We start from the raw sequence: 15,326 nt of genomic DNA on the forward strand, positions 1-15,326 counted from the left end.
AGTTGACATTACTGAAAACAACAAATTGTGATTGAGTGTATGACATGAGTGAGTGAATAGGTGATTATATGAGTAAGCGAGTTATATGAGTGAGTTTGTAAATGATTGTTAGTGAGTAAATGAGTGAATAGGTGATTATATGAGTAAGCGAGTTATATGAGTGAGTTTATGAATTATTGTTAGTGAGTGAGTGAGTGAATAGGTGATTATATTAGTAAGCGAGTTATATGAGTGAGTTTGTAAATGATTGTTAGTGAGTAAATGACTGAATAGGTGATTATATGAGTAAGCGAGTTATATGAGTGAGTTTATGAATGAGAGTGAGTGAGTGAGCTATTATATGATTGAGTGAATAATTGATTATGTGAGTGAATGATTGTATTAGTGATTGAGTGAGCGAGTAATTATATGAGTGAATTAATAGCTGATTATGTGAGTGAGTGCGTGAGTGAGTGAATAAATGATTCTGAGTGAGTAAGTGATTATATGAGTGAATGAATTAGTGATTAGATGAGCGTGTAAGTAAATGAGAGAGCGAATGAATATGAGTGAAATACTAAAATACATTTTGCAATTCAGAGAAAACACAAATCAAATGTGTGTGATATGATTATGTATACATATGATTATGTAAGTGAGTACTGGGCAGGTCAGGGGACTACACATTAACACTAACACACACACTAACCCTGATGACAGTGATAGAAGTGGGCTTCTCTCCCTCTCTCTCTCTCTCTCTCTCTCTCTCTCTTTTTCTCTCTTTTCTCCACCCCTCCTTTGTTACTCGGTGTAAAAACATAGGCACTCAGAGCGGTGCTAGTTGTTAGCTAGTAGGCTAGCTGTGCGCTCGCTCCCCCCGCGGCCTGGCTGGAGATGAGTGGAAGATGTCCGTGTCGGCGCTTAAGGCCGAATTAAAGTTCTTGGAGTCGATTTTTGACCCGAATCACGAACGTTTTCGAATAATCGACTGGAAACCCGACGAGCTTAGCTGTCAGTTTAATGTGACTGGTGAAAAGCTACTGATCATCCATTGCAATATTACGGTAAGGGCAGATGTGGGAAGACGCAACTAGCTAGTTAGCCTGATCAATAACACCTCATATGTGGGCTAAAATTAACGTTAAATAAATAACACATTTAAATATTTTTTCTAAAAGAGCTCTAATAAAGGCTCACTTGTCTATTAATATTTATTTCACAACTTATTCTTTTAAATCTAATGAATCTAAGAAGCTAATTGGGTTGGTTTGGGGTGAAGTTCTCCCAAGTGATTAAAGTTGGCCCGGTGCCTGTATAGTCGCCATTGGTAATTAATTCAGTCATCTGTTTACGGAGTCCTGAAAACCAACAGGAGTATGTTTAAAGTGTAAATGTATTTGTAAAGTTTGCAGTAACTTGTTTTAAAAGCGATGCGCCACTTCTGCTTTATTCAGCTAATGCACTGCTACATGTTCGCTACTTAAACCCCCTTCACTTGTACTAAACTATTAGCAGTAGCAATCTGTGTGTAGTTAAGCCCTGGTTAGCAGACCTGGAATTCCCCCAGAAATAATGGCAACCCAGTGTTTATGATTTGGATTAGGCCCCGTGTCGGCTAATTTCAGCGCATAAATCCGTGATGGTGTGTAACAACACTATAACCAGTTTATTTAAGATTGGTGACTGCTTGCCTGGGTGGCTAGTGCTAATCTACTCTTTAAAAACAGAGGAAACAGTTGGTACCAACGACCAGCTGGTTAATTAGCTAGCAAGGATACTATTAGTAGCAGTTTGGTCTAATCCACGCACGCAAGGATTTCAGACATCAGATAAAGTCTGTACAGTCTTGTTTGAGTCTTGGGTAATGTAACAATAACTGACACCTTCTGATAAAGTTGTCGAACCTGGGAAAAGATTGTCAAGTCAGGATCTTGTGTTTATAGATTGATGATTTTTAGCTCATGAAATTTTGAAATTCCCACAAGCTACTTCATGACATCATCTTGTAATGCCCACTAGCTAGGATCAAGCTATTTCACAGCCAAAACCTTGGCATCTGTTCCGTTATCTAGATGTATATGGTGTTAACAGATATGCTAAAATATACAAAAGATATAAACACTTACAGAGTGAACTAGGCTGATACTTGGTATGGCCTTCTTTCATATCAGCCTACATTCCTTTTGGATTCCACAAGATGTTGGAAGATGTGGGTTCCTGCAGATCTTTTCAGCTGCTCCATGCTGCTCCTGAAGAAAATTAAACTTGTCTTGAAAGCAAGATGACTTGTTTTGTGATGTGATGCATTATCATGCTGAAGATTAGAAGATGGTAAATTATGTTTAGGAAGGAATAACAGGAATACTTTAATAGGCTGTGGTGTTCAAGCGCTAATTGATTGGTATTACTAGGCTCAAAGTGATTCAATCAAATTGATCAGACCAGGGAATGTTTTTATGCATTGCACTGCCACCACCTTACTGGCCTATTAGATAATTGCATGAATGATTAAGTGTGTAGGTGTTTCCCATACAATGTTCCAAATCTATTTTTTTTTTAAACAAGTATGGCATGTTAACTAGCTTATTATGGTCAATATAGTTAGCGCAAAGTTATTTACAAAACGTATTCTACTTTCGGCTGCTCCTGTTAGGGGTTTCCACAGTGGATCATCTGTCTGCATACTACCCTGTCCTCTACATCTGCCTCTTTTGAACCAGCTACCTGCTTGTCTTCTTTCACCACATCCATAAACGTCTTTTTTGGCTTTCCTCTTTTTCTCCTGCCTGGCTTTTCCATCCTCAGCATTCTTCTACCGACATACCCCATGTCCCTTTTCTGCACATGTCCAAACCAGCTCAATCGGGCCTCTCTCACCTTGTCTCCAAAACGTCCTCATGCGCTGTTCAGGACACCATCCTTGTCACTCCCAGTGCCACTCTGCCACCTCCAGCTCAGCCTCCTGTCTTTTTAAAAATGCTTCTGTCTCTAAACCATACAACGTTGCAGGGCTCACAACAGTCCTATAAACTTTCCCTTTCACAAATCACTTCTGACACTCCTCCACCCTGCCTGCACTCTTTTCTTCACTTCTTTAACACACTCTCCATTACTTTGCACTGTTGACCCCAGGTACCTGAATTCCTCCACCTTCTCCACCTCCTCTCCCTGCAACCTCACCACTCCACTGCACTCCCTTTCATTCACACACATGTACTCTGTCTTACTTCTACTGACTTTCATTCCCCTTCTCTCCAGTGTGTACCTTCACCTTTCCAGGCTCTTCTCCACCTGCTCCCTACTCTCACCACAAATCACAATATTGCAAAGTTATTTACACATAAAAATACAAAAGAAGCCAATGTTAATTCTTAACATGACAGGCATTACACAAGCAGTCTTGACTGTGAGGATGTTGTTTTTAGGGTTAAAAAAATAATAATAATTATTTGGTAACCAAATTGCTATGTATCAAGGACAGAAAGTCTTCAGTAAAGTTCACACAGTTTTTTCTTCGGCTGTGGAAGAGCTGCTGGATTTGATCATAGAAAAAACTAAGACTTTTTTGATCAAAAGTCAAAGTGCTGATATATTTTAAAGGCATGTTCTGCATTTAGGAGGCTTACCCCTCAACTCCCCCTTTATGGTTTGTGGAATCAGATGATCCGAGCCTGACTGAGGTGTTCGAGCGCCTGGAGGATGTCCGGAAAGGCAGTACCTTGGTAAGAAATGATTCTTAAAAGATCTTGTCTCCTCAAGTTGTTCTTTTGATTTTGATCTATTACTGCTATTCAGTAATTTACAGGGGTGTAATAAGCACTTGGAGAAATTGACTGTTATTCTCTCTCTCAGCTTGTACAGCAGTTGAAAAGACTTATCTGTGATCTTTGTCGGCTGTATAACCTGCCCCAGCACCCTGATGTAGATATGCTGGACCAGCCTCTTCCTGCTGGACCAATCAGTCATGAGAGAAAGGTTAATTAAATCAGTCATTTTCTGTATGCTTTTGGAAAAAAACGTCTTATCTATATTTAAATATATTTTTTCTGTTATTTGCCAAAAGCATGTAACAACAGATGAAGTAACATCTGATGAAGAAGAAGAGGAAGAAATGACTGAGGTTGACTGAGGCTTAATACAAATGCCCTTTTTATTTGTTTATTATGAAGTGTCTTACATGACTTAAAACATTGTGTGTATTAGCAGGACATCGAAGATCTTGACCACTATGAGATGAAAGTGGAGGAACCTGTAGAAGGCAAGAAGTCAGAAGATGACGGGATAGAAAAGGAGAACCTTGCTATACTAGAAAAAATCCGAAAGACCCAAAGGCAAGATCACTTGAATGTAAGTGTTAGTTGAATGTGGAAACATTAACACCGAACCTGATTGAATAATATAATATCTTAACCCACCCATTCTCAATAACTCATTGCCCAAATTAATTTCATAAATTGAAACTCCTTTGTGTTTTGATTTATTTTATTTTATTAAATTTAGTTTTTTTTATCACAAAAATCATTTGTTTGTCCTCTGAATCAAGGCTGCACCATTATTAAAATTGTCTAATATTACTGATGTTACTGAATTTAAGATCCCCTTATGTATCTCAGTACAGGCTCACAGAAATGTCTGTGATTTGTTATAGTGCTGGACCACTTCACTGAGCAGGAACATCTAAAATTGGTCAGCATTCACACTGCACATTTCTGTAGCAATGCTTGATTTTGATGCAGAAGGTGTACTGCTGCAAGAAGTATATTCCTGGTCTCCACATTGTTCTAAAATCTCAATTTTTACATGTCAAAATTAATAAATTTTCTTGAAAAGTCTTTGTTTTATGTTCTTTAGGGTGCAGTGTCAGGCTCTGTTCAGGCCTCAGACCGTCTTATGAAGGAACTCAGGGAGATCTATAGGTCACCGAGTTACAAGATGGGTAAAGATACAGTTTTGTGTGTTGTACATATACATAAATGGGTATAGGGGTGTTTTGGAGAGAAATGTGATGCTTATGCAGTTATGTTTTTTGTAGTTTATATTCTAAGATGAAAAGAGGCCTCTAACAGACTGAGCCAAATTAGTTATGCTTGACCAGATGTCATTTGATGTCAGTCAAGATGGACTTTAAAGTCTAGAAAAACAAGATTTTGATGATTCTTAATTAATATGATGTTTATAGATAGATAGATAGATAGATAGATAGATAGATAGATAGATAGATAGATAGATAGATAGATAGATAGATTTCTTTTTATATTAAGCTATTTTTGTTTGTGTTGGTATGTCATGTATTGTGTATATGTTATGCAGGTATTTATTCAGTGGAACTTGTCAATGATAGTCTTTATGAATGGCATGTCAAGCTGAGGACGTAAGTACAGTCATTTCATCATTGATATTGATATATAAATGCTTGTGACTTGACTGCTTGTTCTAGCTTTCAACTAAGAAAATTCAATGTATTACAGGGTAGATCCAGATAGTCCATTACATAGTGACTTGCAAGTCTTGAAAGAAAAAGAAGGAGTTGACTATATTCTGCTCAGCTTCTTTTATAAAGTGAGTTAATTGCCTAAATAACTTGATTATTTAAGTGTTCACGTTTTAATAATTTCGTTCTATTGGTTTCACAGGATAACTTTCCCTTTGATCCCCCCTTTGTACGAGTAGTATCTCCTATACTCTCTGGAGGGTCAGTACAAAAACCTTATTTATGCTTTTAGAGTGTGTTTGTATTTTTATCAGCTGTATCCATCTTATTATTAGCTTAATCTCAACTTATTCAACTTTTCCATAAAAGAAATGGCTACAGTGATCAAAACACATGGAAATCAAAACACATCATTGTAATTGTGTTTGTTATTGTTTTCTTATAATTAATATCTTATATGACCCACCAGATATATTAAATGGGTTTAATCCAAACCTCTATAACTAATGAAACTAATGACAGCTTGGATCTAATGTGGTATGTTGGTAGCAAGTTCAATAATTGAAAGCTCTCTTGTTCTAATACAAAGATTCCCAACCCTGTTCTTTTAGTACCCCATATTATTGTTTTCACTGCTACTTCAGCTCAGGAGTGGCTGTTTAATCAGTTGTTAAGTCAGGTGTGCACTTTAGTACAGGGGATACTCCAGGACTGGGAACCTGTGATCTAATAAATTAATTCATTTCTATTGTATTCATTGTAATTGTATTTAAGAAATACGTATGCAAATGTAAGGTTTAAAATGTATGTTATAAGTGGAGGCATACATTTTATAGCCCATTTCCTATTTTAAATATTTCAAATTGTATATTATTTCTAGCTATGTTCTCGGGGGAGGGGCCTTATGTATGGAACTACTAACAAAACAGGTTAGAATTCCTAATGTTTTTATGGCTCTTTGATATAGTTCATGTTGCTGATTGTGTATGTGCATTCTAATCAACACTCTCTCGTTCTCTCTCTTTTTCATATGCACTATCAGGGCTGGAGCAGTGCCTATTCCATAGAGTCTGTCATTATGCAAATCAATGCTACTCTGGTGAAAGGGAAAGCTAGAGTACAATTTGGAGCTAATAAGGTTTGTTTTCCTGGCCTCTTGGCTTTTTTTCTTCCATTTATTTGTAAATATTTATTTGCTAACTGCAACATGCAACATTGTTTTTTTAAATATTGCTTTTTCCTCCTAACAGAACCAGTATAATCTTGCCAGAGCGCAACAGTCATATAAGTCTTTGGTCCAGATCCATGAAAAGAATGGTAAAAATTGTTAACATATTTTATAATTTGCTGTTTCTTATCGTTATACAACAGTGCTTTCAAACTTATTGCTAGAGTTTGTTTTTTTCCTCTACTGAAATATCATATTTGATTTTTGAAACCTTTCAAATTAATTACACCCCACAAGACAAATGATCATTTATAAAACTGATATTAGTTTATTGAATGGTCTTGTTTTGGGACTTTGTTTGGTGGTGTGTCTATGGGTGATATTTGGGATCAACTTGCATTGTCAAAAGTGTTGTGGTGTGTTTTTGTAGGCTGGTACACACCTCCTAAAGAAGACGGTTAAGAAGAAGTAGAAGACGACGACGACACATCATTATGGGAATGTGGCACTTGAGATCAACTATTTTGCATTTGAATTGTTCTAAAATTCCGCTAAATTTCTTTCGTTCAGCAGGAGTGTGAGGTCCATTTAGTCTGTTCCTCTTATTTCACTCGATCTTCTGTCTGTAACCTTTTTCCTTCCTGGATGTGTCTGAAGCACACAGCTTTGGTAATAATGCGTGATTTACACCGAGCAATGTTTAGCGACCAAAAGATTAATGTTTTGCCTGGAACTGAATGGAATAATGTAAGAGTCTGGATTTTATTCTCATTCTCTTCTTTTCATGTAAGATATTGTGGCTATCAGATCAGGCTTTTGGTTCACTGAACTTCAAAATGATATGGATGCAAAAAAAGACAATATGAAGATTTGGCACCTATCTTATCTCTGCAGGCATTGCTCTATCTTTTTAAAACCTTTGTGTTCGATGTTGTTAAAATGTGCTGGTATGTTTAATGCTTTTAGAAAAAATATTATTTTCTGTAATAATAAAATTAAGGTTATTGTAAGGTATGGGATTCATTCCAGTTTTCAGTTTAATAACTGTGAATGAATACCACTCTGTGCCCTGTTTTCTGCTTTTAGCCTTGTGTTTAATCTGAGGTCTGTTTAGCAAACACAAGCCTGAGAACATGCAAATAAATAAATGCCATGTTCTCTAATTCAACAGAAACTTGCCTGTGTACTCGTTAATGTGCTGTTAATGTGGAATTTCGGCTATGCCATGATATACAGTCAAGACCTTGATCATAAAATATTTAATTGGATGTCATGTGGAAAATTATAAGACACTAAACGTTTTTTTTTTTTTTTTTTTTTTTTTTTAAATAGGGGCTTTAGAAACATTTATTTGTTTAATTCTGAGGTTGTCGAGTAGTCATTCCTTATTACCTTAATCCATGCCTGTTTTTAAATCTTGTCCTTTATTTTTCATACTGACACTAATTCAGCAACTTATTTTTCTGGTTCACCCAACCACCCCCCACCCTTAGTTACCCACCCTGCCACCTGTTTCCTAATGAGAAGGACTCTTCTTTTCGATGTCCTTCCCCCACATTGGACTGCTGTAAAGTGCTAATTGTACATTCAATTTTGCCATTACCTGGAAAACCTCAGGAACTCTGCTAGACTGATGTTATTATTGATGATATTACCATGGTTCATATCCTAAAACCAATGGGTTTAGAGTTTTACATAAGCTGGTTTAATTGAAAGCCTATTGTTTCAACAGACTTTACAACCAGGCATTATATAGTGTACTATAATGAAGAATCCGTTTCTGTTACTGCTGTTTTGTTTGTATTTTTAATTTTTTTTTTATTTACCAAGTGCAGCAGAGGACCAAATAGCAAGGATCATGGTTTCATTATGATTATTTGTAACTGTTTCCTTCCCAACTTCATTGTCTCCTAGTATTGTAATTTTTGTTTTAGGAAATTGCCCAGGGTTAAACTTCTTGGCTTTTTTGCACAGAGTATAAAAATGTGCCTCAGTAATAAACATAAAGGGTTGGAGTCATGTCCAGACTCTAAACTATTCATGATTACATAAAAGCCCCATCTAACAGTGGCTTGCTGTTCTGTAAATCTGTGAAATAAAATCAACCTGTCAAGTAAATGTTTGGTGAACAGGAGTATTAAGTAAGGTGTCTTGAAGGTTATGATGGCATTTGCACTCTAAGAGAAGCACAGCTGAGCACAGTCTTTAAATGTATGTTCTCCGGGTTTTAGTGTTCACCCCAGGTTAGTCATACTCTGTTACTGCAAAGTCGCTGTTTGATATTTAAGTTAAGTTTTAAATTCAACACATCTGCACCTTGTAATCAGGATCCACCTGGTATGCTGTGTTATTATTATTATTATTATTTTTTATTTAAGTAATGCTATGTTTGTTGTCCTACCAAGTATGACTGGATATTTTAAATACTGACCTCAGCTTAACTAATGACTGTGCTCTTACTTTCTTTTTTTTTTTATTGGCGCCATCTCATGGTGGAATTATTCTTTTGGCATGCATTCAGGTTGTTCTTTTCATTTGCAAGAGAACTTTGATCATGTACAGTAAATTTTGTAAACTTGCATCAAGTTTATGAATAAAGAATTTTACAACAGTTGTTTTGTAATTGAATACCTGGTTTTTGCAAAAAAAACTAACAAACAAAAAAATACATTAAAAAAAAGTCTGAAAAGCAGTTCTGTGTATTCTATTAATCAGAAAAAAAAAATCATTTGTTTAATATTGTGTATGAATATGCAAAGGGCCAGACATCCCCATCAACAGGGTCAGTAACTAGTAACCTACATTACTCAATTATGAATGAATTCTTCAATTATCTTTTATATGCATATTTATGATTCTGTGGTCTGGGTTAAAGGCTTGTCTTATCTACTTGGCCCTGCAGTGATTCCACAGGTTGCGCAATGCTAGGGGTGGCTACAGAGAAATTTAAAACTTCCAATCTAAAACAGTAAAAAAGGAAAACTCTTTAGAAAATGCATAATTATTAATGAATAATTATTTAAATTTAAAATAATCAGTTTTAAAATTCATTCAGTTGGTCAGACTGAAGCATTTTACCAGGCTGCTCCCAGCCCTCAATCCACAAGTGTAACAATGCTGTAGTTTGAAACTACAGCGTCAACATCAGCCGTACTGAAGCCTTATAAAGTTGTTATCATCACGAGAAAGAGCAGGACCAAAAGATATTATCTTATTGTTTATCCGTTTATTTTTTTATTCAATAAACTACTGTAGGTTTGTGAACTGTATGTTCTTTAGATGTCGGTCTGCTTATCTGTTTATGTATCGATTTTTGTATTAAACCATTCATTTCTCTATACACCATTTATTTTCTATGCCAATCTTGAATGTGGTTAATAAAGAGCTTCTTTCAAAGTCTGACTTAAACAACACCACAACCCAGATAACCATCATTATAATATAATCACAGTTTAGATTTTTAAACAAATAAAGGCTTTTGGTTGACTGTTGTGTAGATGAGAATTCATTAAGATACACATAACCATTGCGTTGTTTACGTAACTGAATAACTTTATAGTTATAGAGCATATCAGAAGGGGAAAGTGGTTTTACCCTTTTATCACTAGAACATGATCTTTGGACATTATGTGTACACTGCTTTCCAGGTCTGAATGTCACTGATGAGCTCTCGCACTGCTCATGCACTTACATTGTTTTTTCTTTTTTTTTCTTTATGTACATGCTTAATGTAAGCAGTATCCATTTCCTGAAGATTATTTACATACTCCTGTTCTGGGCAAGTTCTGTTTTTGCTTAGGTGAGTATCTGTAATTCTCTTTGTGGTTCATTTTAGAGAAAAAAAACAAAATAAAATTAATACGTATAATAATAATACCGAAGAAGAAGAATTTATTGTGGACCACTTTAAAATGTTTTTTTTTTATAAATGTTGGCACCTCTAGAACTAGCAGTCGTTGTCCTTTCGTGTATTTGTATAAATCTCAGCTAAAATCTACCTTCAAAGACAAAAATTGTGTCTGGCTTATTACAATTAATCTACACTCAAATAATGAAAATGTTTACTATTAAAACACTGTAGATAAATTAACACAATCATTGTATTTGCATTTTGGGGACGGATTGGATCAGTAACAATATTTTCAATGCTACATTTATATATTAACTGCTTTTTTCACATTCACGCTTATATACCCTTTTAATCATGTAATGAAACACCATTTTAGCATCATAAATTTATAGTAAATTTAAGGATTATCTTTGCAAGAGCTGGAGGTTATATATTCTTTTAGATAGGATAAAGTACTAAACGAAAACCTGTGTGTTAGTCAGACTGTCCAGATGAGCTGCAGCAGGTTCTCCAAAAACTATACAGACATCTTGTATGTCATTTTAGTGAGCTTCCTGGTGACATCTACAGGTGCATTCACAAAGTTAATGGCTAATAAGCTTTAATAGATTTTTTGGCTCGTGTACCAGCAAATGTATATACATTTTTTTACAATAAATTAACTGTTCAGTAGCTGCTCATATTTTGGAACAACTGTAATACAGTGTTTTTACTGCACTCAGGTCTTTTTATTTCAATATATCAGAGAACATGCCAGCTTTAATGGAGTGGGTGTAGATAATAATCAGAGCACCTCCCACTTCTAAATCAGTTAAACAATAGATATTTATATTGAACGCTCCAAGACCCACTCCGCTAAATTACCATTAAAACTGTGACTGATCAGCAAATAAAAGAGTCTGAATCACAAGTTAAGTTTAAATAATTAATTTTGATTCTTATTATATTTCTTTATATTTTGTTGTATATTATATATGATTTTTTTTTACATTCATTTTACATTTACGATCATTCATATTTTTCAATATTTTGCGATATTTTGTGTATATTCTCTATTTTACACAAAAGGCTTATTTTATAATGCATATTATTTAAGCTTTTTTTCTGTTTTTTTATTTATAGGTCTTAAAAGATGATGTATTTCTCAGCCCTTCTTATAATATTGTCCCTGTTATCTGTTCCATCTGGAGTCTATTCTGGAAAAATTCTGGTATATCCAGTGGATGGAAGCCACTGGATTAATATGAAAGTTCTCATTACAGAATTATATTCAAGAGGCCACAACATCACAGTGATTCGCAGTTCAGACAATATGTATATTAAAGAGTCACCCTACTACAGTTACATCACTGTTGATATGGGTGAATATAATGAAAAATATTGGAATAATCTTTTGTCTGTGTCACTACTAATGCATCGTAACGAAATATTACCTTGGAACAAAATCATCTTTGGAGTGGAGGTTATGAAAATGTTCTCTGAGATTCATAAACAGATTTGTAACATGACCGCCAAGATATTTGAAAATGAGACCTTGATGAACTCTTTGCAGCAGGCTAACTATGATATGCTTTTAGCTGACCCTGCTATGGGAGGCGGTGTGCTACTTGCACACAAACTTGGCCTCCCTCTTGTGCTTAATGTTCGTTGGACTGTTCTTGGAGAGAGTCATTTTGCTATTGCTCCATCACCTCTGTCTTATGTGCCTGTTCCTGGTGCAGAGCTAACAGACAAAATGACTTTTACTCAGCGAGTGACAAATGTGTTGATTTATTTCATGACTAACTATCAACATTCAAACTATTTTGGCCATCATTACAAGGAGTTTTGTCAGAAATACTTTGGACCCGATGTGGATTACTTTTCCCTGTTTCAGAATGCAGATATCTGGCTCATGAGAAATGATTTTACCTTTGAATTTCCACGACCCACAATGCCAAACGTAGTATATATGGGTGGTTTTCAGTGCAAGCCCTCAAGTCCACTTCCTGATGATCTAGAAAAGTTTGTCCAGAGTTCAGGTGAACATGGGGTCATCATAATGTCTTTGGGAACTCTTTTTGGGGAACTTATAGATGACATTACAGATGAGATTGCAGCTGCCTTTGCCCAACTGCCTCAAAAGGTCATTTGGAGACACACTGGACCTCGACCCTCTACTCTTGGCAACAACACATTACTAGTGAACTGGATGCCACAAAATGACCTACTTGGACACACCAAGACTAAGGTCTTTGTAGCACATGGAGGAACCAATGGTATTCAGGAGGCTATTTATCATGGGGTTCCCATTTTAGGTTTACCACTAGCATTCGATCAGCCTGATAACCTGTCAAGGATGAGAGAAAAGGGAACAGCTAAGGTTTTGGATATTACTAATTTGGACAGATCAGTATTTTTAGAGGCATTAAAGGAAGTGCTGTATAATCCATCTTACAGAGAGAACATGCAAAAATTGTCTCAGCTGCATCATGACCAGCCCATGAAACCCCTTGATCGCGCAGTCTTCTGGATTGAATACGTTATAAGAAATAGAGGTGCTCCTCACCTGCGCACACAGTCTTTCAGGATGTCTTGGATTACCTATCATTCTGTGGATGTTATCCTTACATTGTTGGGGGTTGTGATGATTAGTGGCTGGATAATGATTTTGGCCCTGAGATGTCTTTGTGTTACATTAATCTTCAAAAAGAAAAACAAATGTGAATGATATGTTTGTTTAAATAATTATGTACCAATGTATAAGTTGAAATTAGTATAAACTATCTACTAAGATTTTTACTCTTTTTAAATCTTGATTATCAAGCAAATTTGTTAAAATTTACACAACATAGAACTGACTTCATTGTATTAAGGTAGAAGTAAATATTGCGCAATTCAAATTATTCTGACAATTTCTGATTTCAATATTCTATGCTATCTCTGGTTGGAATAACTTACAGAAGAAACACACTTAACACAGAGGGACTCCATGAAACTCCAAACAGACAGTATCCTGAACTGTGGCTCTAACAGGTGACCATAGATCCGTGAGATGGCAAAATATTACCTCCTACATAACTATTTCACTCCATAAGTGAATATAAATTGTATCATTATATACCTAATCAATTGTTTCACAACATAAATGTGACAATAAAAACATGCAGGTTTTTAAAAAAAATAAAGACAACACTAGGTTGGACTTTTTAAGGCATGTAAAGCATGTTTCTGCTCAGTTAGCTATTCATCATTAAGTGCTCCATTTGTTTACACGCTAATTAAGCATTCATGAGATCTTATTATTAGTTTATGATCATGTTCGTGACACAAATACTTTATTATATAGGTCTAGGCTAACTATAAACAGATTATACGTGTGCGTATGATGTATAGGGAATGTTGAGAATGTCTGTAACCCCTTTTTGTGTATAAATGTGTTTCCCATCATTTACTGTATTTTCCTTAAGTTTCAAACAATTAAAATGAAGAGTATAATAATCAATACTTGCATTCTTCTTCTTCTTCTTTCGGCTGCTCCCATTAGGGGTCGCCACAGCGGATCATCCGTCTCCATACCACCCTGTCCTCTACATCTGCCTCTTTCACACCAACTACCTGCATGTCTTCCCTTACCACATCCATGAACCTCCTTCTTGGCCTTCCTCTTTTCCTCCTACCTGGTGGCTCCATCCTCAGCATTCTCCTACCAATATAATTCATGTCCCTCCTCTGCACATGTCCAAACCATCTCAATCTCGCCTCCTCACCTTGTCACCAAAACATTCTACATGCGCTGTCCCTCTAATAAACTCATTTCTAATCTTATCCATCCTCGTCACTCCCAACGAAAACCTCAACATCTTCAGCTCTGCTACCTCCAGCTCCACCTCCTGTCTTTTACTCAATGCCACTGTCTCTAAACCATACAACATCGCAGGTCTCACCACAGTCCTATAAACTTTCCCTTTCATTTTGCAGATACCCTACTATCACAAATCACTCCTGTCACTCTTCTCCACCCACTCCACCCTGCCTGCACTCTTTTCTTTACTTCTAACACACTCTCCATTACTTTGCACTGTTGACCCCAGGTACCTGAATTCCTCCACCTTCTGAAGCTCTTCTCCTGCAACCGCACCACCCACTGCCCTCCCTCTCATTCACACACATGTATTCTGTCTTACTCCTACTGAGTTTCATTCCCCTTCTCTCCAGCGCATATCTCCACCTCTCCAGGCTCTTCTCAACCTGCTCCCTACTCTCACAACAAATCACAATATCATCCGCAAACATCATAGTCCAGGGAGACTCCTGTCTGACCTCGTCCGTCAACCTGTCCATCACCACTGCAAACAGGAAAGGGCTCAGGGCTGATCCTTGATGCAGTCCAACCTTCACCCTAAACCAGTCTGTCATACCTACTGCACACTTCACTGCCGTCACACTGTCCTCATACATGTCCTGCACCACCCTCACATACTGCTCTGACACACCTGACTTCCTCATACAATACCACAACTCCTCTCTTGGCACTCTGTTGTACGCCTTCTCTAAATCCACAAATACACAATGCAATTCCTTCTGTCCTTCTCTATACTTCTCCATCAACATTCTCAAAGCAAATAAGGCATCTGTGGTGCTCTTCCTCGGCATGAAACCATACTGTTGCTCACAGATGGTCACCTCTTCTCTCAGCCTGGCTTCCACTACTCTTTCCCATAACTTCATGGTGTGACTGATCAACTTAATACCCCTGTAGTTACTGCAGGTCTGCACATCTCCTTTATGCTTAAAGATCGGTACCAGCACACTTCTTCTCCATTCCTCAGGCATCTTCTCACCTTCCAAAATCCTGTTAAACAATCTGGTCAAAAACTCACTGCCATCTCTCCTAAACATCTCCACGCTTCTACCGG

General features: G+C 36.6%; 2 protein-coding genes across 5 annotated transcripts; both read left to right on the top strand.

Moving 5' to 3' along the window:
- The first annotated feature begins 692 nt into the window (after positions 1–692).
- Positions 693–9,189, top strand: ube2q2 (ubiquitin-conjugating enzyme E2Q family member 2). 4 transcript variants are annotated; one of them, XM_046858782.1, is made up of 13 exons: positions 693–1,043; positions 3,597–3,701; positions 3,832–3,954; positions 4,043–4,099; positions 4,183–4,326; positions 4,831–4,915; positions 5,290–5,350; positions 5,448–5,538; positions 5,604–5,671; positions 6,291–6,339; positions 6,453–6,548; positions 6,661–6,727; positions 7,009–9,189. In XM_046858782.1, the coding sequence occupies exons 1-13, from the start codon at positions 885–887 to the stop codon at positions 7,038–7,040; spliced, it is 1,137 nt and encodes a 378-aa protein (XP_046714738.1). In that variant the 5' UTR covers positions 693–884; the 3' UTR covers positions 7,041–9,189. The 4 variants fall into 4 exon arrangements, with proteins under 4 accessions (XP_046714738.1, XP_046714740.1, XP_046714739.1 ...); XM_046858784.1 differs by having other exon boundaries at positions 695–1,043; positions 5,613–5,671; XM_046858783.1 differs by having other exon boundaries at positions 695–1,043; positions 4,186–4,326.
- Positions 9,190–10,218: 1,029 nt separating this feature from the next.
- Positions 10,219–13,906, top strand: LOC124392097 (UDP-glucuronosyltransferase 2C1-like). The gene is made up of 2 exons (XM_046858779.1): positions 10,219–10,377; positions 11,551–13,906. The coding sequence occupies exon 2, from the start codon at positions 11,561–11,563 to the stop codon at positions 13,136–13,138; it is 1,578 nt and encodes a 525-aa protein (XP_046714735.1). The 5' UTR covers positions 10,219–10,377; positions 11,551–11,560; the 3' UTR covers positions 13,139–13,906.
- Positions 13,907–15,326: the final 1,420 nt, after the last annotated feature.

This window comes from Silurus meridionalis, chromosome 10 (genome assembly GCF_014805685.1).
Source record: "Silurus meridionalis isolate SWU-2019-XX chromosome 10, ASM1480568v1, whole genome shotgun sequence".
NCBI classification, from domain to species: Eukaryota; Metazoa; Chordata; class Actinopteri; order Siluriformes; family Siluridae; genus Silurus; species Silurus meridionalis.

Bases quoted from the DNA above. Each gene is read 5' to 3' on its own strand.
- ube2q2 (XM_046858782.1), top strand. From the start codon at position 885: ATGTCCGTGTCGGCGCTTAAGGCCGAATTAAAGTTCTTGGAGTCGATT. The intron at 3,702-3,831 runs GTAAGAAATGAT...TCTCTCTCTCAG, and splicing joins TCCGGAAAGGCAGTACCTTG to CTTGTACAGCAGTTGAAAAG. The intron at 4,327-4,830 runs GTAAGTGTTAGT...TATGTTCTTTAG, and splicing joins AAAGGCAAGATCACTTGAAT to GGTGCAGTGTCAGGCTCTGT.
- LOC124392097 (XM_046858779.1), top strand. From the start codon at position 11,561: ATGATGTATTTCTCAGCCCTTCTTATAATATTGTCCCTGTTATCTGTT.